General features: G+C 36.1%; 1 protein-coding gene and 1 long non-coding RNA gene across 5 annotated transcripts in view; one reads left to right on the top strand and one right to left on the bottom strand.

Moving 5' to 3' along the window:
* The window catches only part of LOC147576806 (uncharacterized), an 859,087-nt gene that overhangs the window by 264,966 nt on the left and 566,521 nt on the right, over positions 1 to 27,600 (top strand). The gene's annotated exons all lie outside the window — the stretch shown is intronic.
* LOC112864913 (Putative N-acetylated-alpha-linked acidic dipeptidase) overlaps positions 1 to 27,600 on the bottom strand; it is a 66,270-nt gene that overhangs the window by 4,705 nt on the left and 33,965 nt on the right. For 3 of the 4 annotated variants that reach the window (XM_086678551.1, XM_086678550.1, XM_086678552.1), the window contains exons 10-18: positions 26,651 to 26,770; positions 24,177 to 24,259; positions 19,452 to 19,515; positions 15,522 to 15,589; positions 12,803 to 12,894; positions 11,129 to 11,219; positions 6,138 to 6,402; positions 5,785 to 5,884; positions 884 to 976 (exon numbers count right to left, since the gene is read on the bottom strand). In XM_086678551.1, the coding sequence (XP_086534677.1) occupies positions 884 to 976; positions 5,785 to 5,884; positions 6,138 to 6,402; positions 11,129 to 11,219; positions 12,803 to 12,894; positions 15,522 to 15,589; positions 19,452 to 19,515; positions 24,177 to 24,259; positions 26,651 to 26,770 (976 nt within the window). The remainder of the gene's footprint in view (positions 1 to 883; positions 977 to 5,784; positions 5,885 to 6,137; positions 6,403 to 11,128; positions 11,220 to 12,802; positions 12,895 to 15,521; positions 15,590 to 19,451; positions 19,516 to 24,176; positions 24,260 to 26,650; positions 26,771 to 27,600) is intronic. The other variant, XM_025927922.2, reaches the window with a different exon arrangement.

The raw sequence follows: 27,600 nt of genomic DNA, 5'->3' as shown, positions 1-27,600 counted from the left end.
TTGGCTCAGGTCATGATCTCACAGTTCTGTGAGCTCGAGCTCCACAATGGGCTCTGTGCAGCTGGCAGCACAGAACCTGCTTGGAATTCTCTCTCTCTCTCCCTCTACCCTACTCACACTGCCTCTGTCTGTCTCAAAATAAATTTATAATCTTAAAAAAAAAAGAAAAGAAAAGAAAGATCTATGTCAGTTCATGTAATAGCCCATGAAGGGAAGGATAAGTTCCCAAGCAAAGAGGTAAGGAAAGAGGCACAATCATGCTGCCATTGGGAAATGAGTTACCATGCTTGGATCATGCCCAATTCTGATCCTTTGATAATCTATAAACAGACAGATGGGGCTATTTCTTGTTAGTCAGTGATCTAATTCATTCTGCAACTTTCAGTAGGATCAATCTAATGTTCACCACTGATGTTTATCAGAAATATTTAGGATTGTCAAGAATTAGTAAAAAATGTGAACATTAGGGGAGTAAGTAAATATATATTTATTATATACATTTCACATATATTTATTATGTCTTATATACATACATAAACACAAATATATTTAAAATGAGAGAGGGGCTAAAATTATCTAAACCAAAATATAAGCATAAACTAACTGATGGAATTGGGGATATTTTTATTTCCTACCTGTGACTTTGTGAATCTTCTAAATTTCCTACAATGAACATATATTCTTTTATTATCAGAAGTAAAAAAAAATTAAAAAGAAAGGTATATAGCCATCATATTACATTATATGAAGAAATAATATATTTATCATTTACTATATATATTTTGAAATATTCTATTTGCTTACAAGAAATCAGCTATAGTTTTTCCACAGTGCAAAAAATAAGACAGAATGATATAATCAATAGTCATATTTGTATCCTTACCTATAGAAAGGCCTGTCTGGTAATCCTAAAGGATCAATAAATGCTCGTTCCAAAAACATCAATTGATCATTCATAATTCTCAATAATATTGGGCTAAAAAAGAAAATGAATACAGTTGTCACTTCATGAAAATGTGAACACTACACAGCAAACTAAAAATTCAGAACAAAACAGGGTTTCCTGGGTGGCTCAGTCCATTAAGCATCGAACTCTTGATTTCAGCTCAGGTCACGATCTCACGATTCACGAGATAGAGGCCCACATCAGGTTCTGTGCTGACAACACAGAGCCTGCTTGGGATTCTCTCTCTCCCTCTCTCTGTGCCCCTCCCTGGCTCACACTCTCTGTCTCTCAAAATAAATAAATAAACTTTAAAAAAGTAAATAATAAAATTCAGAACAAAACTAAACACAACTGATATATCTTAAATTCCTATGATATGCAAATTAAGAACAGCATACACAGTTACATTTAAAGAAACCTATAAAATACTATTCTCCTGGGGCTTGTAAAAGCACATGAAGTTATACTTTCCAATTGAAAAGATGACAGTAATTTTTATTTATTTTGAAATAATAATGAATTGACAAACCTAGGCATTTAAAAATAGGCAAGACTTTTTTCATCTTAGGTATTCCAGTAATCTACTCAAAGTAGTCACTTCAATATGGAATGGGATAGCTCATGAAGAGAAGGATAAGTTCCCAGGCAAAGAGGTAAAGAAGGATAATCTATTAATGTTAATGTAAGGTTCGTGGAAAATTATACATATTTTACCAAATGACAGCTAATGTTTTTATTGTTATTAAAGATAAACTATGGGGCGCCTGGGTGGCGCAGTCGGTTAGGCGTCCGACTTCAGCCAGGTCACGATCTCGCGGTCCGTGAGTTCGAGCCCCGCGTCGGGCTTTGGGCTGATGGCTCAGAGCCTGGAGCCTGTTTCCGATTCTGTGTCTCCCTCTCTCTGCCCCTCCCCCGTTCATGCTCTGTCTCTCTCTGTCCCAAAAATAAATAAACGTTGAAAAAAAAAAAATAAAGATAAACTATAATAAACACAAGAAATGGTGTTTACTTTATACTTTTAACAAGATTTGAATGTCTGCTGTTATCAAATATCAGATACTTCTAGAGGCGCCTGGGTGGCTCAGTCAGTTGAGTGACCGACTTCGGCTCAGATTGTGATCTCACGGGTTGTGAGTTCCAGCCCCACTTTGGGCTCTGGGCTGACAGCTCAGAGCCTGGAGCCTGCTTCGGATTATGTGTCTCCCTCTCTCTCTGCCCCTCCCCCACTCATGCTCTGTCTCTGTCTCAGAAATAAATAAACATTAAAAAAAAATTTTTTTTAAATAGCAGATACTTCTCCTGCTATCACAGAATTCATATTCCAAAGAGGGGGGTGTTATTGTAATAAGAATGATTCGATATCATTGAAAATGTATCAAGTTTTGAATAGTTGAACAATGAGTTATTAAATTCAACATATTAATTCTCCTATAATTTAACTATTGAGAACTGTTATTTAATAATTTAATTCTTTATTTTGTTATATTTTAGTTTTAATAATAACTACTGATTCCTATATGCCAATTACTATTCTGAATGGTGATGTAATGTCTTCTTTCTTTTCTTTTCTTTTTAAGTAGGCTCCATGCCCAACATTGAACTCACAACCCTAAGATCAAGAGTCTCCTGCTCTACTGACTGAGCAGCCAGGAACCCCAGTAATGTTTTCTTTAATGTTCAGAGTAATCCTGCAAGTTAGGCAGGAAAGCAGTCCCATTCCATAGCTAAGATAACTAAGACTCAGTAGTTAAATAACATGCCCCCATTCACAACTAGAAAGTTTTAGAATGAAATAGAAGCTCAGCACTATTCTTTCAACTGCACTATGTTGACAAAAGGAAAAATAAAATAACTAAAGGCCCCATAATCTGGTTTGAGCTATTTTTAACATTTATTTATTCAACATCAAGAAGTCAGGTTTTGTGATAGTATCAAGGTAAACTCAGTGTAAACTTTACCTGTGAACACCTCACATAAACTAACAGTGGAGACAACTGCATAAAACACAATTTCAGTAAGATACTAAAGGTTTCCGAACCAAATTCATAAAGCATTACAACAACAACAACAACAACACCACATGCACACACACCTCTCTCTGGATTTCTGATCTTGAGGCTACCACTGAAAAACCATGCTGTTCCTTGTACAAAGCACAGCCTAGTTTGAAATAGCCCTGGGAGGTAAATGCTGAGGACACAGGACTTAAGTAAATGGGATTTCTGCATTCCAGAAGCATGCTGACCTTCCCAGGACAACCAAAGAACGAATAAGTCTTCAGGTTGAATACTATGTGAATATGAAGGTACCAAGGAGACAACTTTCTGAATCCTTTGATGGATCTAGGGATTGATTCAGCAGAAGCAGAATTAAAGAAGCGTCTTTTCCTTGGATTTCAAAGTTTGGGTTGAGAAATTCAACATTCAGTTTCATGTACTTTAGCCAGCATTTAGTACTATCATGGGTAATTCATTTTTACAGATGTTTCAGGATTTGTAAACATAGTGTGGAGACACAAACTATACCTTAACTACTATTTAGAGAGGATAGGACAAATACAGAAATATCCAAAGTGAAAGCCAAATGTCCTAGAAAACCATAATCTATGCCCATAAGGCATTGTGCCAGCAAGAAGAAGTATCTTTTTTTTTTTAAAGATAGAAAATCAACTTCATAGAATATATGGTGTTTGGAATGTCCTTAAAGTTTATTTCTCGTTGTAGATTTTTTTTTTTTTACCCACATAAAAAATTTGGAAAGAATTGGAAAGTATACGGAAAAAAAAACCCTCATGTCCACCCCAGAATAACACAATTATTATACTAATTGGTTTACCTTGAGTTTTTCTCTATATTTGTTCAATAAAAGTATAATCAAACTCTATTTAAATTTTACATATTTTTGCTTGCTTCACATTTTATTATAAATATCTTACATTATATTTCCTTTATAATCATCTATTTTAATGCTTATAAATTATTCAAATTAGTGGACAACTAATTTTTTTTTAGTTAATTTCTCCCCTCTTAGGTAATGACTGTTTGGAATTATTCGGTATTATAATTCCTATCTTTCTCTGAGAAGCCCTTTTTCTCTTTCCAAACTTGAAACTCTTTCCTGAAGAAAAAGTCCAAGAAATGGAAATACTATGCCAAAGTCTAAGAACTCTGTAATCGGCTCCTGAAACATTAGCAGTATGAGTTTGTGCTTTTCCAAAGGTTTTTATTTTTTTATTTATTTTCTTTTTCAAAAAGGTTTTCAAAGCAATTCACAATGCTATCAAAAGAGTGTGAGAATGCTGGCTCCAGTGAACCATCTGGGGCAATGTGTACGACCAAGTTTTAAATCATTAGTTGATATGAAGATAGTACAACACTATTTTCATCTGTAATTTTTAACTAGTGGTGAATTTGAAGGTTTTTTGTCTCTGTTTCTGTACTGGTAGTATCTTCTTTTTAATTGGCTTGCCCATTGCCAACATTTTCAACCTTGTTCTTTTGGATTTTTTTTACCAATTTTCAAAAATATTTTTATGATATTTATTATATTATTCCCTTTCCATATTTGTGGGAAAAGAGGTTTCCCAGTCTTCTATCTTTGCTTTGGATGATTAATTTTCATATTATTAACTATTTCGGTGTCCTCAAACCTCATTGCTTTCTCATTTCCTTGTTGCGTCTAAACTTGAATTTCACTTCCAAGAAATTTCAATTTTTAGTAAAGAATTCTTCTAACCCATCGCTTATGCTTGCATGTGATGTGAAGTTAGATTTTTGAACTCAACTTCTTATCAGCTGCTAAAAGTCTTACACATCACTATTGTTGAATATGTCTTTCCTCTCCATTTATTTTTGATGTATCCTTCATTATAAATACATTCTTAAATGTCACTCATCGATTTTCGGACCGTCTGCTCTTATCTTTCTATGTATTTTTGCATCAGTCCCCAAAGATTTGATATTTGTAACTTCATAATAAATTTAATATACAGAAGATGTTCACTCTCAAAATTCTACTTTAAAAAAATTTCCTTAATACCTTCCCATTATTTTTCTCCCATCTAAAAATTCTGTTCCAATTATCTTTTACTTTTGCGATTTTATACAGAATTGACCCTAAACGCTTACTACTAGAAGAAAAATGGCTTCACAACACTTGTTATGCTGGATAAAGACCTTGTCAGGTGGAAGTGGAAATGAGGAACTCCGAGGTAGTGACATTAAGAAGAGGGAGAAAGAAGGTGTGCTCTGGGAATAGGAGAATTTGGTGGGAGTATGATGTACAAACACTGAAAGAATGAGATAAAACTAGAAAAAGCTGGGGTCACAGAGCGAAGGACCTTCAGGGCGAAGGTGGGAATTTCATAACTATTCAGCTGGTAGTAAAGGGGCACTGGCATTTCCCAGCAGCACAGCCGCCACTCCGAATGTTAGAAATGGGTCTTGGAGATGGGGCACCCGGCTGGCTCAGTCAGTTAAGTGTCCAACTCTTGATCTCCACTCAGGTCATGATCTCACAGTTTGTGAGATCGAGCCCCGCGTCAGGGTCTGTGCTAAAGGTGTGGAGCCTGCTTAGGATTCTCTCTCTCCCCGCCCTCTCTCTGCCCCTCCCCTGTTTGTGCTCTCTCTCTCTCTCAAAATAAATAAAAAAATAAAAACTTAAAAAAAAAAAAAAGGAATGAGTTTTGGAGAGATACGGTAGCCCTGTATAGGATGCATTACAGTGGAGACAGAAATCAGCAAAACGCTTTCCAAAGACATTTCAGCAACAAACATGTCAATTAGTATCTCTTTTTCATTGTATCTATTATATGCATAACTTAAAAATGTACAACATACTTGTTTTTGTCCAAGCCTTGGAGTCTCTCACTGAACTTAGAAGCAATTTCTGTAAAATTCTTCACAGCAGAAAAAAGTGAATCTGAAATAGAAACAGGCCCTAATGGCATTGATGAATGGCTTATGCAAGGGAACAATACAGGAAGTTGTCCTCTTTTGCATTTGACAAGGTATTTATAATTAAATATTACAAGATGAGCATCAATGAAATGGAAAGCACTTTTATAGATGTAAACAACGTATCTGATCCCGTGGAATGGCAATAATTAATAAATGGACTAAAGTAGGTCATTGCGTTTTGGAGATTAAATAAAACCCAGAGATAATGAATTTTGAAAGAGGAAGAAGCTTACCAAATGACACACTGTACATTTTCATTTCTTGAGGATGTTTCATTGAAATATTGTAGATTTTGTCAGCATACTTTCTTAAAACTGTAGCATAATCTCCACAGTCAAATGGGAGCACTGTGGAATCGGCCAGTTCAAACACCATCCCTCCTCGAACCTGGGCCACAGTGAGGTGATACTTAAAAGTTGGATCATAGAACTTCTCCACCAGTTCATAAGTTTCATAGACACTGTGATACAGCGGATAGCTCCTGAATTTGTTTGTTGCCTACAAAAAAAAAAAAAAAAAAAGAAAGAAAGAAAAGAAAAGGAAAAAAACACAAAAAACCAAAAACACAAAATACTTCTCTTGTAAGATAGCTTATAATAAAATGCAAAGTATCATATTTACTATTAATATTAGTAAAACTGTTTTGGCCAATAACGAATAAATAAAGGAAAGTATTTCAGTGCCTCAATAAGCCACTTACTAATGGGTTAGTATTATAATATTAAAACACACCCCAGGTTTTTAGTAATTAAAAAATATGTGTATACAACATAAATGATAGCATAAAAATTATTTGGAAAGGCCTAACAGTCTTGCCTTCAAGAACACAGGAGATGGGAAAACGTTTTGAAACTTTAAAGACAAGATAATGTTTCATTTCAGTACAAATAATTTAAGAAGGCAGAGAATTGGGAGAGGCAAGGAAATGAGTATTATGTACATATTATATAGGGGAATGTTGCAAATTGTTAATGATTGAAATGCCACGGACAGATCATTCTCTGACAAGCAGTGTGTGAAGTGTGAAGAATGGGCACAGTGAGTTCAGTAATGGATCCAAAGTCTCGTTCAGGAGAGAGAAGGAATGCTCAGACATATCTAAGAAACCAAGAAAATACACAAAAGCCAAGAGGCAAGGACCTTTCCAACTCTGAATTGCTGATTTATGCCTTCTGCCTGTTTTATTTAGCAGCTTATCATTTTAGTTGCTCATTTTTTATTGATATAAAAGAACACTTTATACAGTGGTGTGTTGAAGATACTAAGACTCTAAAATTAACCAGAGTTTGAATCCAGGCTTTAGGATTTATTACCAAATAACTTTTGAGTGTTTATTAACCCAAAGATCCTTAGCCTTTCTTTACTGTAGTTTTCTCACAAGTAAAATGTAGATAATATGAACATCGATACTCATCACAACCCCCATCTAACCTTCCCTAACTTCCTACCCCAAAGGCAGGATTAAAGATTTCCTGTCTGGGGAGAATAACTAGTCCAAGACAAAAGACATATAGATTCTCGAATTGTTGCCTCCCCGTGACGCAACCAGAATAGGCATTCTTGATCACTCTCCTCAGAAGCTTCCTATTTGACAAGTGCCACCCTTGTATACAGGACTTCAATCAGCTTGCCTAAAAGACAGGTTGCCAAAGATGACCAGGTATTTGAAAACAGCCTTGACATGAAAGATACTAGACCAAGCACACAAATTAAAATAAAATCAACTCAGAGTAAGGAGGTACTGTATGGAATGGAGGGAGACAATAATAATGATAATGATAATAATAATAATAATAATAATAATAATAATAATAAAGATATCATTAAAAATGAATGACAGAATTGAGAAAAATATTCCAGATGGTAAAAAAAAGACACAGATAGAAACAAAAGATAAAATATAAATACATTAGAAAAGAATCCCCAGGTATTAAACAACTACTAATAGTTCAAAAAAGAGGAAAGAGGGAAGAAGTGATCAAAGGAAAAAGTATTCCCTCCAAATGTGAGACATAGGTTTCCAGACCAAAGGCCCACTCTGTGCCCAGCCCAGTGAAAGAAAAAATGTATTAACCAACCAAGGCACACACATATACCAGGACAACATGAAAGGTATAAAACCTTCTATCATAGAACCAGCATGAAAATAGACACATAGGTCAATGAATGAAATAGACAGCCCAGAAATAAATCCATGCATATGTGGTCATTTAATCTATGACAAAAGAGGCAAGAATATACAGTGGGGAAAATATAGTCTCTTCAATAAATGGTGCTGAGAAAACTGTATAGCTACATGCAGAAGAATGAAATTGAACCACTTTCTTATCCCACACACAAAAATAAATTCAAAATGCATTAAAGACTTGAATGGAAGACCTGAAACATTAAAACTCTTAGAAGAAAACATGGTCAGTAAGCTCTTTGACATGGTCTTAGCAATATTTTCTTGGACCGGTATCCTCAGGCAAAGGCAGCAAAGGCTAAAAGGTGTACATAGGACTACGTCAAAATAAAAAGTGAAGGAAACAGTCAACAAAAGGAAAAGACAACCTACTGAGAAAGAGAATATATCTGCAAATCATACATTCATTAATGGTTTACTATCCAAAATATATAAAGAACTTTTACAAGTCATTATCAAAAACACAAACAACCAAATTAAAAACTGGGCAAAGGTGGAAAAAAAAAAGGGACAGAGGAATAAACATTGAATGAACATTTTTTTACAAAGTGTACATACAGATGGCCAACAGACACATAAAAAAATGCTCAACATCACTAATCATCAGAGAAATGCGAATTAAAATCACAATGAGCTATCACCTCATACCCGTCAGGCTGGCTATGATCAAAAAGGCAAAATATAGAAAATATTGGTGAGGATGTGGAGAAAAGGAAACCCTTGTGCAATATTGCACAGAAAGCAAACTGGTGCAGCCACTGTGGAAAACAGTATGGAGGTTCCTCAAAAATGTAAAAATAGAACCACCATACAATCCAGCAATTCCACTGCTAGATATTTCTCTTAAGAAAAGAAAAACAGGGGCGCCTGGGTGGCTCAGTCGGTTAAGCGGCCGACTTAGGCTCAGGTCATGATCTCGCAGTCCGTGAGTTCGAGCCCCGCGTCGGGCTCTGTGCTGACAGCTCAGAGCCTGGAGCCTGTTTCAGATTCTGTGTCTCCCTCTCTCTGACCCTCCCCCGTTCATGCTCTGTCTCTCTCTGTCTCAAAAATAAATAAACGTTAAAAAAAAAAGAAGAAAAACACCATTTCAAAGAGATACATGTACCCCTATGTTCACTGCATCATTACTTACAATAGCCAAGACATGGAAGCAGCCTAAGTGTCCATCAATAGATGAACACACACACACACACACACACACACACACACACACACACAGAGGAATATTACTCAGCCATAAAGAATGAAATCTTGTCATTTGCAACATGGATGGGCCTAGAGGGTATTATGCTAAGTGAAATAAGTCAGACAGAGAAAGGCAAATACCACATGACTTCCCTTATATGTGTAATCTAAAAAAACAAACAACTGAGTAAATAAAACAGAAACAGACTCACAGATACAAAAAACAAACTCTTGGTTATCAGAAACAGGAAGGGTTAGAGGGCAGGCAAAATAGGTAAAGGGGATTAAGAGGTACAAACTTCCAGTTATAAAATAATTAAGTCATGGAGATGTAATGTACAGCACAGAAAATATAGTCAGTAATATCATAATAACTTTGTATATTGATAGATGTTAACTAGATATTGTGGGGGTCATTTTGTAATGTATAAGAATAGTGAATCACTATGATGCACACCTGAAGCTAATAGGATATTGAATGACAATTATATTTCAATAAAATAAAAAAGTGAAGCGATCAGGGATCAAATAGCAACAGATTTCTCAACCGCAATCCTGAAGGCTGAAAGTCATTGAGTGAGGAGTTCAAAATTCTGAGGATGTAGCATTTTCAACCAAAAGCTTTGTGCCCAGGCAAACTGAAAAAGAATAGTGTGTAGTTGAAATGCATTTCAGACACACAAGGGCTTTAGATTTCATACACCCTTTTCGAGAAGTTCTTGTAGGATGTGCTCCAAAAACAGTAAAGAATAAACAAGAAAAAGGAAGATACAAAATCGAGGAAACAGAAGATGCGAAACAGGAGAGAAATGAAGGTGCTCTCAGATTTCTCAGTGAAGGAAAATTTCACAGGCAAGGATGTGCCACAGGCAAAGAGAACAAGCAGAGAATTCAGAGTAACAGGAGAAGATTCCAAGGAAAATGAAATCTGCCAGATGGCCTGATGTTTTTAAATATACTAAAAGTTTGTGGTGAACCAGTTATGGATACATGGAGAAGAAAAAAGATATTCTAATCAACAAGTGTGGTACAAGTATATACTGAGAAAATGCAATGAGGGAAAGTACTTGGGAGTTGGGAGAAAAAGTGATAAAGAGCTAAATGCCATCTTCCCTAATGAGATGTAAACAGATAATACATAACCCCGAAAAATAAATAGCAGCATGAGCATATTGTCAGCATACAGACAGATAGCAGAATAAAACAATTAAAAAGTTGAAAAAATCTGAATCTGTTGAGCAGAATCAGAAGTGGGACAAGCATGGATATGGGATAAGGACCACTGTTTTTCATTACACACTCTTACAGACTGTATGACATTCTATGAACTATGTTCCTAGGTTGCCTTGATAAAAATAAAAACTATAAGTGTCATTGTCATCATTAGAAACAACAGTAGCCAAAAAAATTTGGACTTGTATAGGTGTTGATGGTTTATTGTGCTATTCATCATGATAATCTATTGTGATAAATAAACTTTCATGTTTAATGACTGGGGAGCTAATGACATAAAAATCCAAATATTTGCAGGTCTTGATTATAACTAATTTTGAACGGTAACAGGTAGAGAGGAATCAAAGACAATTTTGACATTTCTAGTGTAAGTAACTGCATGAAAGCAATGCCATCTAATGAAACAGAGAACATATTTAAGGGAGTTCATCAAAGTTCAAGTTCAAAGGCTCAAAATACCAGATGCAGGAACTACTCCATTAGTAGTAGCACCATCTCAACCACATCTGCTTCAAATTCCTCTACTTCTCTACTGCTGAACTCACTTTTTAAAATTCAGAATTATTTATTTAGCTAAAATATATTCATAAATAACCTTGAAAATCTTATTGATAGACTTACCCAGTTTTTAGTGTACCGTGCTCTGCCTGAAGCAATTCCAAGTCTTTGGAAGAACACCTCAAAATCATTACCAGATCCCAACTTGCTAATCCTTGTAGGGATTAAAACATGAAATTATTTGAGTAATTTCTTCAGGGAGTACAGATTAAAGATTAATTAGACTCCATTCTTTCTACTATAAATATAATTTTTATTTATAAAAATCATGTTAGGCAAGTAACAACAAAAAATAATTGAGAGGAATATCAATTTTGATCATGGAGTATCTACTTCCTTAACACTGTTCTGGGTAGTAGTGACCATTGTTCTTTTGGGTTCCTGAACCCAATTCCAACATGTGGAGGGGTGTGTGTGGTGTTTCCCCATACCAGCAACAAGCAATTCTCTGGGATGCCAACTGGGTGTCCTAAAATTCAACTCAATTCTGACACTGAAGATAACACCATACTCCATAAGTGAATGGCTCCATCCCAAAAGACTGTCCCTCCTCTAATTTCAGAAGCCAAAAACAAACCCAGGTGGATTTCTCAACAATGGGCTACAGATTAAAGATTCCCCAGTTCCCCTCCTTGGGTTCGATTAATTTGCTAGAGCTGTTCCCAGAACTGGGAGAAACATTTTATTTACTCGATCAGATCACTGGTTTGTTATAAAAGGATACAACTCAGGAACAGCCAGGTGGAGGAGACGCAAGGGGCAAGATGTGGGGAAAGGGCACAGAGCGCTCCATGCCCTTCCCAGGTGTGCCACTCAATGTGGAAGCTCTCTGAACCCTATCTTATGGAAGCTTCATTAGAAAGTCATGATCGATTAAATCATTGCCCATTGCAGATTGATTCAACCTTTGCTCCTAGGGTGGGACTGAAAGTCCCAACCCTCTAATTATGTGGTTGGTTCTCCTGGCCATCAGCCCTCATCCTTAGGTGGGGATCCAAAGGTCACCCTGTTAACATAACAAGAGGCACCCTTATCTCTTTCATCACTTAGAAAATTCTAAAGATTTAAGTTCTCTCTGCCAAGAAAGGGGCCAAAGATTGAATATATACTTCTTATTATAAATCACAATATCACACCTATGTAAGTTACTTTTTTAAAAAGATTCATTAAAAAACTAATGAAACAAAATAACAAGTTCATTATGCTGGAAAATATTTCCCCTCATTAACTTATTTTACTACCTGTATTTGTTGTGCATGATGAAGTTAAAAGAAACAGAAATTTTTTAGATAACTCAGATGTAAATACTACTCTTAAATTTTTTTTAAGTATTCATACTCTTTAAAGCTATAATCTCATCTCTAATCAATCTTTATCTCTGAGATATTTATTCCTGTAATTTGCTGTGAAGACACAACCAATACTGAAATGATGCCTATATTTTTCTTAGAGTAACCAAAATATTTGTTAACTGTATGATATTCAGAAAAGAGAAAATGTATCTAGTAACTGTGAGGGGAATTTCTACCATACTTTTGACTTACGTAACAGGTGTATATAGTGCTTACTCAAAAAAGAACCATTTCTTGATGGCCTACAGATTTAACTTCAAAACACAATAATATTTTATTTGTGAACCAAAGCATTGCCTTTCCTTTATCATTGAGAGAAAATACACTTTCATTTTCAACACAACCCCCTACTGTATGCAACAGAGACTCTTGTTTGCATGGTTACCTGGGCATGCCACTGAACTCAGGGGAAGGACTTTTTTCATTCCAGCTCTCATAAAGAGATTTGCCTTCAAAGCCTTCATCAGGGCTTTGGAGCTACACAGGTTAAATGGGAAAAAAAGAGAATACTTACAAATCAGATATTTTAAAATCAAAATGTCCATCAGCCAGGGAATGAATAGCTAAACTATATTCAGCAAAACAAGTGATGCAATTCATATTATTAGCAGTCATTAAGAATTACAATAATGAATTTCTGACAATATGGTAAAATGCTCATGCTATTATATACAGGTGGAGCTACTATAAGAAAAAAAAAAAAAAAAAACCATGAAGTGTATGGAAAAGAAGGCCTAATTATTACCAAGCCATCATATTCAAATGAACAGTCCTATTATAAGATTTTTTTGGTCTATTTTTTTCTGAATGCATGAAGGCTGCTCTCTAAAACAGACTTCTCTTATAAAAAAGAAAATGAAAGGAAGCAAGGTGGTTAAGAGAAGGTATTTCTTTTAATATCACTTCTTGCCAGTAAGGTCGCTAAAGGTCATTAAATAATACATAATAAAAACAAATGCATTAATATTGAGTATTTATTGTAATTTCAATAAATACTGGGCTTTAACTACATTTTCTGGTTTTACTGATGAGAAGACTGAGGGAGAAAAATATGACCAATTATTGAATTCTAAACCTATACTTGACATCTAGAACATTAGATGTTATCCCAAAAACATTTTGCAAACTCAACTTCAATTAATGTTCTATAGTTATTCACAGGTTATTTATTAAACATTATATGGTACACAATAGTTTTTATTTTATATTTAATAAAAGTCCTATGTTCTGTTTTTCAACAAATTCAATTTTCAAAAATTAATAGAGTACCTATATTGTTTAAGACTTTTTGTGAATGCCATGAAAACAAAGCTCAAAAAGACACATTAGATACTTTCTACTAGTGGGAACTAGAAGTAAAAATGTGAAATTCAATGTGCTAGGTATGTGCAAAGGTCTATGGGAATACAAGTAAATCTGCATAAGGATGGGGAGAGAATCAGAAATTATGTCAACATCTTAACTTGCAAAATATGAATAAATAAAGCCACAAAATAATTTCACTCAAGCTTATAAATTTACACAAAACCTTGATATAAGGGACAGTACCACTCCATTTATTCTAGGAAATGCAAATTTAGAGGTTGAGCTTCTGACTTCGGCTCAAGTCATGATCTCACGTTTGGTGGGTTCAAGCCCCTTGTCGGGCTCTGTGCTGAAGCTCAGAGCCTGGAGCCTGCTTAGGATTGTCTCCCTCTCTCTCTGCCCCTCCTCCACTCACACTCTGTCTCTCTCTCTCTCTCTTTTTGTCTCTCTCTCTCTCTCTCAAAAATAAACATTAAATTTTTTTTTTTAAAAATGCATATTTAGAATAGTGTAGAAACACATAACTATATTTTCAGTTCATCACTAAAATTTAAAATGCTATGAATCCCTCTCCCCCAATAAACAAAACAGAATAACACAGACCGCCAAAACTGTCAAGCATCGAATCTGACTTAGAGTGCTGCGTTTGCAATTGTCCCTGGGTGCCACCAAACCACCCAGAAAACAAATATAACTGCCAAGCTTCCTCAGCATTTACCTTAAATTACATGAATGGTGAAATTTCTCTGAAATACCCTGTTTTCAGGTATTACAGTTTTTATACATTTCATGGAAACTGATAAAAACTACAGGCAAATGATGCAGATCTTGAGTAATGACATGAATACATTTTTTTTTTCAAATTAATTTGCTTCTATTCCTATAGGGGAAGTTAAGTTATAAGATGAAATTCCATGCTTTTGAAACCAAAGGTTAGTGATATTAAAATCCCTATCTGAAGGGCAATAATTGTGTTTTTCTTGGTATTTATACTTCAGTTGGTAATTCCATTAAATAGGCAACTCTTTTTTTTTTCTTTCCAGTTCAAATCAGATAATTAACAATAAAAACAAAAATCTGCCATGCAACAACTTCTTCATTATGACTAACTTTAGCCCCAGTGAGTTTAGGAGCAGGACAACTAAAGTGAAGAGTTGCCTGTCAGTCCTACAGGAATTCAGGCACTGTCTCTCCAGCAGGTTCTGTATCTTGTGCCTCTGTCAGAACTAAGAGAACTTTAGCTGTCAGCCCAGGTCAGTGGGGCTCAGTGGAATGCAGCTCAAGTCAGAAAGTCAGAAAGGGGGGTACATGGTCTCACTTAGCCTCTGCCCCAAATTGATTTGACCTTGGAGTCAGTACTTGGTGTTTTTACACACACTCCTTCTCAATCACTTAGAAACTTTAACTCTTCCTGCAACCTGGGATAACTGGCATCATGATATGAAGGAGTATAAAGCAGTTTTAAAATTAAGGACTTAAACCATAGGACCAAGTCCTGGTTCAGCTACTGCACAAGTTGTGTGACTTTGGTGGCTAATGCTTTTTGATCTCAGTGTTCTCCATTTCACATGGGGATGGTAGACACAATGCTATCCAAAGGCTACTTCAGGGCAGTTGGGGAAAATGGGATAACACGTGTACATAGTTTATTCGATGCAATGTTCTCTGCAGTGGGTATTTGCTCTATGAGAAAAAGACAAGCTATAAAACAAGGCAGCTGCTTAACATAATAATGGTATCTCAATGAAACATCATTTGTAGAACTCAAATTTTCTAAAATGATGTGTAATTATTTTTACCTCCTTTGTTAGGCTGTATACCAAGCTGTACATCAGTGGGGAGCAATCAACTCGTAGAGTATAGTTTCCTTAAAGATAAAGAAAGAATGGTTTTTTTATTTCATTTACTTCATTCTTTCATTCAAAGACCAGGGTTAACTCTTTAGCCAGAAAGATCCTTTTAGAACCTAAGTCCAATCGAAACCCTCCAACTCATGACTCAATAAAACTCATCATGCTTACCTTGGTCCTCAGTTCCATACAAGAAACAACCCCTGTCACCTCTTCAAATCTTCACATCCCACTCTACCCAAGCAGGGACCTTCTCAGGGTCTTTGCACATACTGTTCCTTCAGCCTGGAACAGCATTCTGCATTACATCTGCATGACTTAAAACTCCCCCACTTCACTTAGACCTCTAATGTCACGTTTTCTGAGAGTTGTCCCCTGAACACCCTACCTAAAGGAGCACCCTCTCTTTCCTTCATCCTAGCTACTCTTTCTCTCTTGACCTTGGATTATTTTTCTCCTTATTAGTTACCTCCCACATGTGTTAAATATTTGCCTTTTTATTTGCCATCCTCACACCAGACTGTAAGTTCCATGGGAACAGGTAGTCTTTTTATTTGTTGCCATATCCCCAGGGCTTAGTACAGTCTTGGCATTTAGCATTTACCCAATAAATATCTGTTGTAAAAATGCATTTGTAAGGCAGGTGCTCTCCATCTAGTTGTGAATACAGAGCAGAGATGGGGTTCCCATTCCTCAGGAATTCTATGTCTGACGAGCTTGAGAATCTTGCAAACCAGCCAGGAGAGGTGCCCTCAAGTAGCTGTGGGAGCACAGCGAGGAGAGACTAGAACAGGCTGGGGGCCTGGGGAAGGGGAAGTTAAGACAACTTCATCAAGGAATAGCCTGTACAAATGCCCAGAAATATAAAAGTACATGATGTGCTCAGGGAATGGCCAGAAACTCTTATCTCAAAGCTTAAGATCCATGTCTAGGAACGGCAAAAGTTGAGGCTTTAAAAATAAGTAGACACCCCAGCAGAATTGTTCCTGAAACTTGAAAGGCTGGTTCTAAAATTCAACTGATGGGGCACCTGGATGGCTCAGTCGGTTAAGCATCCGAATTCCGCTCAGGTCATGATCTCACTGTTCACGGGTTGGAGCCCCTCATCAGGCTCTGTGCTGACAGCTCAGAGCCTGGAGCTGCTTCAGATTCTGTGTCTCCCTCTCTCTCTGCTCTCCCTTATGCTCTCCCCCCCACAAAAAAAATAAATTAAAAAATTAAAATAAAATAAAATTCAACTGGAAGAAGAAATATGCACAAATTTTAGCTACCGCAATTTTTAAAACAGATAAATAGCCAATAAGAGTGTAAACCAGAGGGTCAGAGAGATAGTTTGGCAGCATTTATCGCAATGTATTGCACATATACCATGAGCAAGCAATGATACTGTAGTTCTCCACTCTCAACTTGTGTAGAAAAATGTAAGGCAGGCAAATAAAAAAGATATTGACTGCAACAAATGGAAACCATCTGACCATCAGCTGGAGAACTGAGACATAAATCGTTCTGTTGAATACACTGAAGAAGTTTAATTTTCAAGTGGAATAGATCTATATACACTGACATGGAAAGTTTTCCATAATATGCTGTTGCATGAAAAAGGCGAGATGCAGGACCATTTAGCCTGTGAGATGTAATATGTAATGAAAACCTGTATAAGGTAGTGAGGGGGAACAGAATATAGGGATAAGAAGGATAAAGTTGACCAGCTTGATTTGAGTTTCAGCTCAATCCTTTACTAGCTGTGTGATCTTGGGAAAATTACTTAATCCCTCTGAATTCATAGTTTCGTCTTCTACACAAGGGAGACAATAAAGTACTCACCTCAGTGGATGATTGTGAGTATTAAATAAATTTTTACACATAAAGCCCTTAAGAGAGTACCTCCGACACTGTTGATAGGTTGTGTGAGCTGAGTTCTATATATGAATGTCAGGGTGATGGAAACACCCCAAACTGAGAACAGTAGTACCTTCAGAGAGAGGGCTGAGTTTGACATTTGTAAAGATTTTTGCTTTGTCTGTAAATTTTGCATTTTAACATGAGAAAGCCAGTGTATCACTTATTGTGTTATTTTAAAAAGTCATACTTAATAAGATTTTAAATATAAACCAAAGTAAGGTAAGTGGTGTCCTAATCTTAGGGTAACATGTGTGTCATTTGCTCTGGGTCTTGAAAATGATGGGGAGACCATGCAGCATTTTAAGGCAAGGAGTGACATAATCAACAAATTCCAATGATTTAAAAATATACATTAAAAATCAAATCTTGCAAACAAAGCTAGCAAGAAAGAGAACAATATTCTGCTTTTGAGAAATATATGTTTATGTATTTATTCTGTGTAGTGAAGGGGTTTCATCCTACCATGTGTTTGTTTTTAAGTATGGGTAATAGTTCCAAGCTAATATTTTTGAACTTTTACCCTGTGCAAGGCACAGGTGTGGGAGTTTTGTAAATATTAACCTCTTTTGCCCTTCTAAGAGCCTTTGAGGTATATGTTCTTGGCAACTCTATTTAGAGCTGAGAAAACTGAGACACAGAAGATAAGTAACAAGCTGAGGTCATACAAGTAGGAAGTGGCTGTGCCGCGAATAAGGCCACACCCTTCACCATGGCCACAAGAGGAGGGGGGAAAGGATTACTGAACTGCACTGTGTGAGCCACCTTGGGGACGATGCAATTTAGACAACTGGACAAAGAAGAAATGTCAATGCCAACATGCCTCTGTCAAAAGGCATTGTCTCAATTATTGTGGATGTGATAAGTTTATCAATATACTGCCAAAAAGATTCTCCAAGTCTACCCTTCATTGACTCATTCTTTGCTGCACGAATGCAACTCATGTGTCTTTAACAAGACATTAGGAAACCAGGAGTTATCAAGAAAGATCCTGTCTGTTACTTGCTGAAGAATATAGCCTAGTAACAGAAGTAGTCTGTAAAGCAAATAACTGTTTAGTAATGGTCATAAGGAGAGCTACAGACATGGCTTCCCTGAAAAAGTACCATTTCAGGAAGACTGTAAGGGTAAGAATGAAACAGATAGAGTGAGTGTGGAACAGCCATCCTAGTACAAAGAACAGCAGCTGCAATGTCTGGGAAGTTGCATGTAGTCAAGAACAGATAGATGAATGGGTATGGAGGGTAGTGACAACAGACTGCTCGATCTTGGAAATAGACCTGAGAATGTCCTTTCGATTGAATCTCTACTTATCCAAAGCAGATCCATTCTTAAAGGCCAGTCTTGAGTGTCTATCTCATTTCTCAAGCCTTTCCTGAACTTGCTACTCTTCTCTCCTCTGAACTCTCAGACCAGACTCATTATAGCCTTCTTATAGTACCTGCATATATTAGAATCCTAGACTAATTTATTTCCTCATTTGTACTGAGTCACAAACTTCCAAGTGCAAGACTTACTAACTTCTGATTCCTCTGAAATACTGGAAAATTCATTGCATACAGAAGGTCTCAGTAACTATTTCTTGAATAGGAGGAAAAAATATTTAAGAGAACATATACCTGGACATCAGTATTTCTTCCCAAATCTATCCACATGATATGATAAAACTAGCATTATATTTAAATTACACTTTTTTGCTACCCCATTCTAAAATCACAGAAATCTTCTGTTCTATGATTTACTGATTCATTTAACAGGTATTTACAATCCCTAGTGCAGACAAGGTAATCTGCCAGGTGAAGCAAATCAGAGAGCGCTGCTTTGTCAGATGAGCACTCTAGGTCTCACAGCTGCTGTGAGGCAAGGGTGGCATCCCAACACATGGGATGGATTTGCCTTCCTTATTAGTGCATAATTTATGAACTAAATGGCTGTTACTACCATGATCACACCTTTTCCTACAAGACCAATGAGATTTACCTTCTATAGAAGAATCAGCATTAATATAGGCCACACCACGCTCTTGAAGGAGTCTGGAATTCTCCTACAATAAAAAAAGAAAGAAAAGCATAAATATATACCATAATCTCCCCCTAAAACAATCATCTCTACATTTGCTGTGTGCAGCTTTCTGAATTAAGCTGACCACAAAACTGATATGTAGGATTCTCAAAGCGAGTTTGTTTGAAAGAATTTAAGTAAAGACTACTGCTAAGAAATAACAGGCAAATATTTTTAAGACTAAAAATTAAAATGAACCTTTCCATCTTAATATGGTAAATAGAAAAGGAGTTGATTGCTTAACCATACCATAGTTTATCCTTTAAGAAATTCTCTTAGCAAACATGAATGACCTAAGAAAGAAAATCTGTGAGTGGAAATTTTCCCATGATTTTTTTTTTAAATTGAAATAGAGATTATTACCCAATTCTCAGGGAATAAATAATCTCAAATTTATGGGTTAAAACTATGTGAGGTTTCTTTCTGGTCTATACTCAGAAGCATTAAGTTCTCCTGTAGGATACCACCACCTACTGGTCAAGAGTGATCATTGCACAACTTTAAAATGCTGACAAAAAGTGCAGAAGGTTTTTTGAGCTATTAAGTGGATTTAAGTCTTCAAAACATGCAATTTCCTAAGCGTCCTGACAGTAAGAAAGAAAGTGGAAAAGATTTGCAACTGTAGGTAGGGAAAACAATTGAAGGAGATAAATAAACCTCAAAATATTTAGGCTCTTCCTGATGCCACCATAAATCTTTCCTGTCTTTAAGAACACTACTTTTTTTTTTTCCCCCAAAGAAAATTGAAGTTTACAGGGCTTCTCCTAATTCCTAGAGAATATAATAGGAGCCAAATACGTTTTAAAGCATTACTGGAAGTAAACGAGATAAATTTTAAGTTTGCCTATATTTACAGCTAATGCTTCTATTACACAAAGCCAATAATATATGCAAGTAAAATTAATTTATTTAAAATTTTAAATCCAGTATAGTTAACATACAGTGTTATATAAATTTCAGGTGTATAATATAGTGATTCAACAATTCAACAATTATCCAGTGCTCATCATGATAAGTGTACTTTTAAATCCCCTTCACCTATTTCACCCATCCCCCCACCCTCCCCTCTGGTAGCCATCAGTTTGTTCACTACAGTTAAGTCTCTTTCTTGGTTTCTCTCTCCTCTCTTTCTTCCCTCGTTGTTTGTTTTGTTTCTTAAATTTCACATATGAGTGAAATCATATGGTATTTGTCTTTCTCTGACTGACTTATTTCACTTAGCATTATACTCTCTGGATCCAACCATGTTGTTGCAAATGGCAGGATTTCATTCTTTTTGTGGCTTAATAATATTCCATTACATATATATGTGTGTGGGCATATATATATATATATATATATATATATATATACACACCACATCTTGTTTGTCCATCTATTAATGGACACTTGGGCTGCTTCCATAACTTGGCTATTGTAAATAATGCTACTATAAACATAGAGTGCATTAATCTTTTTGAATTAGTGTTTTTTGTATTCTTTCAGTAATTACCAGTTGTGGAATTACTGGATTATAGGGTAGTTCTATTTTCAATTTTTTGAGGAGCCTCCATACTGTTTTCCACAGTGGCTGCACCAGTTTACAGTCTGACCAACAATGCATGAGGTTCCTTTTTCTTCACATCTTGCCAACACTTTTGATTTTAGCCATTCTATCAGGTGTGAGGTGATCCTTCATGGTTTTGATTTCCATTTCTTGGTGATAAGTGATGTTGAGCATCTTTTCATGTGTCTATTGGCCATCTATATATCTTCTTGGGAGAATGCCTGTTCATGTCTTCTTCTACTTATTATTATTTTTTATCAGATTACTTGTTTTTGTGTGTGTTGAGTTGTAATAGTTCTTTGTATATTTTACAAATATCTTCTCCCATTCAGTAGGTTGTCTTTCAGTATCATTCATGGTTTCCTTTGCTGTTCAGAAGGTTTTTATATTGATGTAATCTCAATAGTTTATTTTTGCTTTTGTTTCCTTTGCCTCAGGAGACATATTGAGAAAAAATGTTGCTATGGCCAATGTAATAGAAAGTACTGCCTTTGCTCTTTTAGGATTTTTATGGTTTCAGGTCTCACATTTAGGTCCTTAATCCACTTTGAGTTTATTTTTGTGAATGATGTAAGAAAGCGGTCTTTGTCAAAGGCTAATTGACCATATAATTGTGGGTTTATTTTTGGGCATTCTATTCTATTCTACTGATCTATGTGTCTACTTTCGTGCCAGTACCATACTGTTTGGATTACTACAGCATGGTAGTATAACTTCAAATTTAGAATTATGATACCTCCAGCCTTGATACCTCAACCTGTAGATTGCTTTGCAGCAATCTGCATATATGTCTATATGCCATCTGCATATAGTGAAAGTTTTGCTTCTTCCTTACCAATTTGGATGCCTTTGATTCCTTTCTCTTGTCCAATTGCTATGGCTAGGCCTTCCAGTTCCATGTTGAATAAAAATGGTGAGACCTCCTTGTTTTGTTCTGGACCTTACATGAAAAAAGTTTTGTTTTTCACTATTTAGTATGATGTTCAGCTGTGGATTTTCATTATTATGTTGAAGTATGTTCCCTCTAAACCTACTTTGTTGAGGGTTTTCATCATGAATGGATGTTGTATTTTGTCAAATGCTTTTCTCCATCTGTTAAATGATTATATATTTTTTATCCATTCTCTTGTTGATATGATGTATCACGTTGATTGATTTGCAAATATACCACACAGGAATAAAACCCACTCAATCATGGTGAATGACTTTTTAAATGTATTTTTGGATTCAGTTAGCTAACATTTTGTTGAGGTTATTTCTTCTCTTTCATCTCTGATTTTGAGTACCCTCTCTCTTTCTTTGTTTTTTTGGGTTTTTTTGTTTTGTTTTTTGTTTTTGTTTTTTTTTGTTGTTTTTTTTTTATGAGTCTAGCTAAAGGTTTACCAACTTTATTGATCTTTTCAAGAACAAGCTGGTGGTTTCATTGATCTGTTCTATTATTATTATTATTTTTTGTTTCTATTTTGTTTATTTCTGCTCTAATCTTTATTATTCCCTTCCTTCTACTGATTTTGGATTTTGTTTGTTCTTGTTTGTTCTTCTTTTTCTCCTTTTGTTTAAGATTTTTCTTGCTTCTTGATTTAGGCCTATATTGCTATAAACTTCCCTCTTAGAACTGCTTTTGCTGCATCCCAAAGATTTTGGACCATTGCGTTTCATTGTCATTTGTCTCCATGTGTTTTTTTAATTTCTTCTTTGATTTCTTGGTTGACCTATTCATTGTTTAGTAGCATGTTGTTTAACCTCCATGTTTTGTGGTCTTTACAAAATTTTTTCTTGTGGTCGATTTCTAGTTTTATAGCATTGTGGTCAGAAAAGATGCATGGTATGACTTTGATCTTTCGGAACTTGTTGAGGCTTGTTTTGTGGCCTAATATATGACCTATTCTGGAGAATGTTCCACGTACACTTGAAAAGAATGGTCCAGTGTGTCATTCAAAGCCCCTGTTTCCTTTTTGATTTTTCTGATTGGATTATCTATCCACTGATGTAAATGGAGTGTCCCCTACTAGCATTGTATTATTATCAATTAGTTCCTTTATGTTTGTTATTAACTGCTTTATGTATTTGGGTGCTTTCATTTTGGGCACATAAATATTTACAATTGTTGTATCTTCTTATAACTGTATCTTTGATGACTGTATACTGTCCTTCTTTGTCTCTTATTACAGTCTTTGTTTTAAAGTCTACTTTGTCCACTGTATTACTACCCCAGATTTCTTTTCACATCCATTTGTATAAATGTTTCTCCATCCTTCATTTTCTATCTGCATATGTCTTGAGGTCTAAAATAAGTATCTTTTAGGCGGAATGTAAATGGGCCTTGTTTTTTAATCCATTCCATTCCCCTTTGTTTTTAGATCAGAGTGTTTAGTCCATTTACATTCAAAGTAATTATTGATGGGATGTAACTTACTGCCATTTTGTTACTTGTTTTATGGCTGTTTTGCAGTTTTTCTCTGTTCCTTTCTTTGCTCTCTCATGGTTCGTTGGCTTTCTTTAGTGAAATACTTGGATTCATTCCTCTTTATTTTTCGCAAGTCTATTACTAGTTTCTGATTTGTGATGACCACTTGGTGTGTGTATAACATCTGCATAAAGGTAAATTTACTTTTAAAGGTGCCTATCAAATATTCTGCAGTGAGACTTTCTACCTCATTTCTAGCATGATTTAATTTAGAGTCAGTCATTAGGATATAAGGAACATAAATCTGAAAAGTATACCTTACTGTATAAGCTCAAGGGGTTATTTTAATGTGGTTAGCTTTAGTAGTTAATTTGCAAAGGGTAATAGAAATGTGAAACCTTATTTTGATGTTTGGTTTCTAGTGAATTTACTTATTTGCCATAAAACTCCCAGAAAATGAAAACTAAATTACTTTGACAATTGACATTAAGTACCTTTAGAAGTTCAAACAAAACCGTTCTTTAATGACAAAGAGATTTTTCTTTTTGGACAAGGATATGTTGTGTCAGATTTTCTGGAAAAAAAAAAGTTTGAATATGTTCTCACTGAATTCACTTGTTATTTTTGCGTCTTTGATAAATCCTAACTGCTTTGTTGTGAAAATTTATACTGTAGCAAATTATCAACTAACCTCTGCCCACTCAGTAGAGCCAAGAAGACCAAATTCTTCTGCATCCCAGCTTGCAAACAAAATTGTTCTTCTAGGTCTCCATCCTAAAATATATGTGTATACACATAAATGCTGGGAAAATGCATTATATATCCAAGACACTGTAAAACTCAACAGCAAAACCACACTAAAATTCCACTGTTTGTTTAGAAAATGTGAACTATAGTGAGAATTTTTACTTATATCATTTTCTTTTGTGAGATGTTAAAGCTGATTTGTCAGTACAAACGAGCACATTTGCACTGAAAAGTGGGAGGGGGGGGATGTACACGTACCAAAAATTCCATTAGGTCATAATATTCTAAACAGTTTATAATGATTGGATATACACAGGCAGCCATCTGTGCCCTGCAGCTGCCCGGAGTGAAAGAAGAAAGTGCTAGATGTGGTCTGTGCTCTGAGAGCAGATCGAACCGAGAGAAAATTCCTTACAACTCTTCCACATTCTGGCATCATGCACGCAATTGTTCAGTGTCAGCTGGTTGTGTGATTTCACTCCATTCTTTGCCAGAATTAGTCAACAGAAGCTCAGTTAGCAATACTGATGTCTGTGGCTGCTGCAATAATTCAGCATAACTCAACAAGGAGGTAATATGGCTTGGAGTGATAAACACTGACCTTGGAGTTAAAGAAAGATCTTATTTCAAATCCCAGTTCTTTCACCTACTAGCACTATGACCGAGGGGAAGTTATGCAAGCTTCCTCCGCTTCCCTCTCTTCATCTGTACACCAGAAAAACCAAAGTGAGATGAAGATACTCCTTGATTGTTAGGAAGATTAAATGGAGTCGTGTTTACAAACACAGCACTTCAAACGTGCTCAAAAATGTGTCATTTTTTCCGCAAACAGTTCATTTCTGCTTAAGAATGTGTATCCCTACAGCTGAGTCCAGTGTTTTGTCAATTTGTTAATAACATAATTCAAATTTCCTATGAATTATTATTCCTCATCATTGCACTCTCTTGGCATACTCTATCATTGTCACTGCAATGTTTTGTATTTATCATAGGGAATCTTATTGCAAAATCATAAAATTTTTTGTGTTCATGTTCAACACTACCTAATTTATGAGCTTTGTAAATTCAGATCTTCATAATTCTGTGTTCTTAAAACATAAAATAGCTTTGTGGAAAAAAAATAATAGAGCCCTTTTACATTTTGTTTTAAAGAGAGACATGGTTTTGTGGGCTAGTAGCCAGAAATTTGAGTTTATTTTATTTAAAAAATTTTTTTTTAATGTTTATTTATTTTTGAGACAGGGATTGACAGAGTATGAATGGGGGAGGGTCAGAGAGAGAGGGAGACACAGAATCTGAAACAGGCTCCAGGCTCTGAGCTGTCAGCACAGAGCCCAACGCGGGGCTCGAACTCACAGACTGCGAGATCATGACCTGAGCTGAAGTCGGACGCTTAACCGACTGAGCCACCCAGGCACCCCCAGAAATTTGAGTTTAAACCTGGGTTCTTTGACTCTGCCACACACTAGCTATACAGCCATGGATGACTCCCTCAATTCTGTGAAACTTGGTTAGCTTATTTGTGAAATGAGAACAGAAATAACTAAGTAAACTTCTCCCTGGTTGCTAGGAGTTCAAAACAAAGAATACGTGAAAGCACTTTCTCTGTGAAAACAAGTATTGTACAAACTTAATACAGTTTTGCTGTTGGTTGTTATTGCTGCTAAAAAAACACGGGTCACAATTAGAGCCCCACACCCTGGTTTGCAGGGTCAGTAAAGAGAGTGGACTTTCTGCTCTCAATGTGTGATTTATTTTAAAAAGCAATCATTTGAACTAAGTGTTATCTTTGTTTTCATATGAAGATTCTAAAAGGACTGAAGCAATGGAGCTAGGAGTTTAAACCTAAGTTTTAGGAGAGCACACCAAGACTGAGGATGTGGGGACGCAAACATCAAACTTCTGAGAATCCTATTAGACAGACACCAAAACTTCTCAGAGCAAGCTTCAATCCCCTCCCTTACTTGATGCCCTTGACCTGTTGTGTGAGGCTAGAAGGGAGGAAGGAACTTCTGCTCACAGTTCTCTGATCAGGACACGTTGGCCCATGACCTAACTTTGGTTTGTCTTCTATGAAGAAATGCGTCTCCACCTTCTTTGTTGTCAAGAGCGACCCCTAACAGTATAATTCCCTTATTTCAGATTATAACTTTATAAATATCAATAATGTAAACATTATTATATAAATAAGCAAAAATAAGTAAACAATATAATTATCTAACCTACACAAGAAACATGGCAACTAGTTACTGAAAGCTGTTCTATGCTACTAGGTATTACCAAGCACTTGATGTTTGCACGTATCCTGTCAGTTGGACCCTCTCTCAGACCTACGAGAAGGTGGTAATTTTACACACTTTACAGAGGACCAAATTGAGATTCAGAGAGGATGATCTTTTCCCTTGCTGTTTACATTACCTTCTTTTTTCAGTGTCCCAAAACTCCTCACAATTTCATGAACAACAGCTGCTCCACTCTGAGGGTCGATGCCTCCAAACACCCATGAGTCACGGTGACCTCCAAGAATGACATATCTGTCTAGGAAGCATCATTGCAAAATTATTTGTCATTCCAGGTCAATAACAGAGCAAACTGCAAGTGAGTCAAGAACATCTAAACACAGAGCACTCACGACTCAAAGAAAGAGCAAGGTTCCTGAAGACTTGTGTAAATATACTATTTTGGTCTGATTTTGATGGACAAAGAGAGTAGATGGGACAAGCAAAGGTATACTCAGTGTACAACGTACAATAACAATCATAAACATGTAAGTGATGGGGCACCTGGGGCACTCAGTTGGTTAAGTGTCCAACTCTTGATTTCAGCTCATGTCATGATCTCACGGTTCGTGGGTTCAAGACCTGCATGGGTTCTGCACCGAGGTGTGGAGCCTGCTTGGGATTCTCTCTCTCCCTCTCTCTCTCTGCCCCTCCCCCACTCACTTGCACATGCTCTCTCTAAGTAAATGTAAAAAGAGACATAAGTAGGGGCGCCTGGGTGGTGCAGTCAGGTGAGCGTCCGACTTCAGCCAGGTCACGATCTCGCGGTCAGTGAGTTCGAGCCCCGTGTCGGGCTCTGGGCTGATGGCTCGGAGCCTGGAGCCTGTTTCCGATTCTGTGTCTCCCTCTCTCTCTGCCCCTCCCCCGTTCATGCTCTGTCTCTCTCTGTCCCAAAAATAAATAAAAAACGTTGAAAAAAAATTTTAAAAAGAGACATAAGTAATAATAAGTAACTATGGAATTATTCTATCCATCTCTTTTTATAATTCTCTGTCACTCCTCTCTTAGCTACTTAAAACTTTGTTTCCAGTATTTTCAGAGTAAGAGAACACAGTGGCCTCATAGTATGTTCTCCACTTCCTACTCCCA

Source organism: Puma concolor, chromosome D1, assembly GCF_028749965.1.
Source record: "Puma concolor isolate L17-30 chromosome D1, mPumCon1.1.hap2, whole genome shotgun sequence".
Classification (NCBI taxonomy): domain Eukaryota; kingdom Metazoa; phylum Chordata; class Mammalia; order Carnivora; family Felidae; genus Puma; species Puma concolor.
Note: the sequence above shows the minus strand (reverse complement) of the source record. Positions and strands in the feature narration are given on the sequence as shown.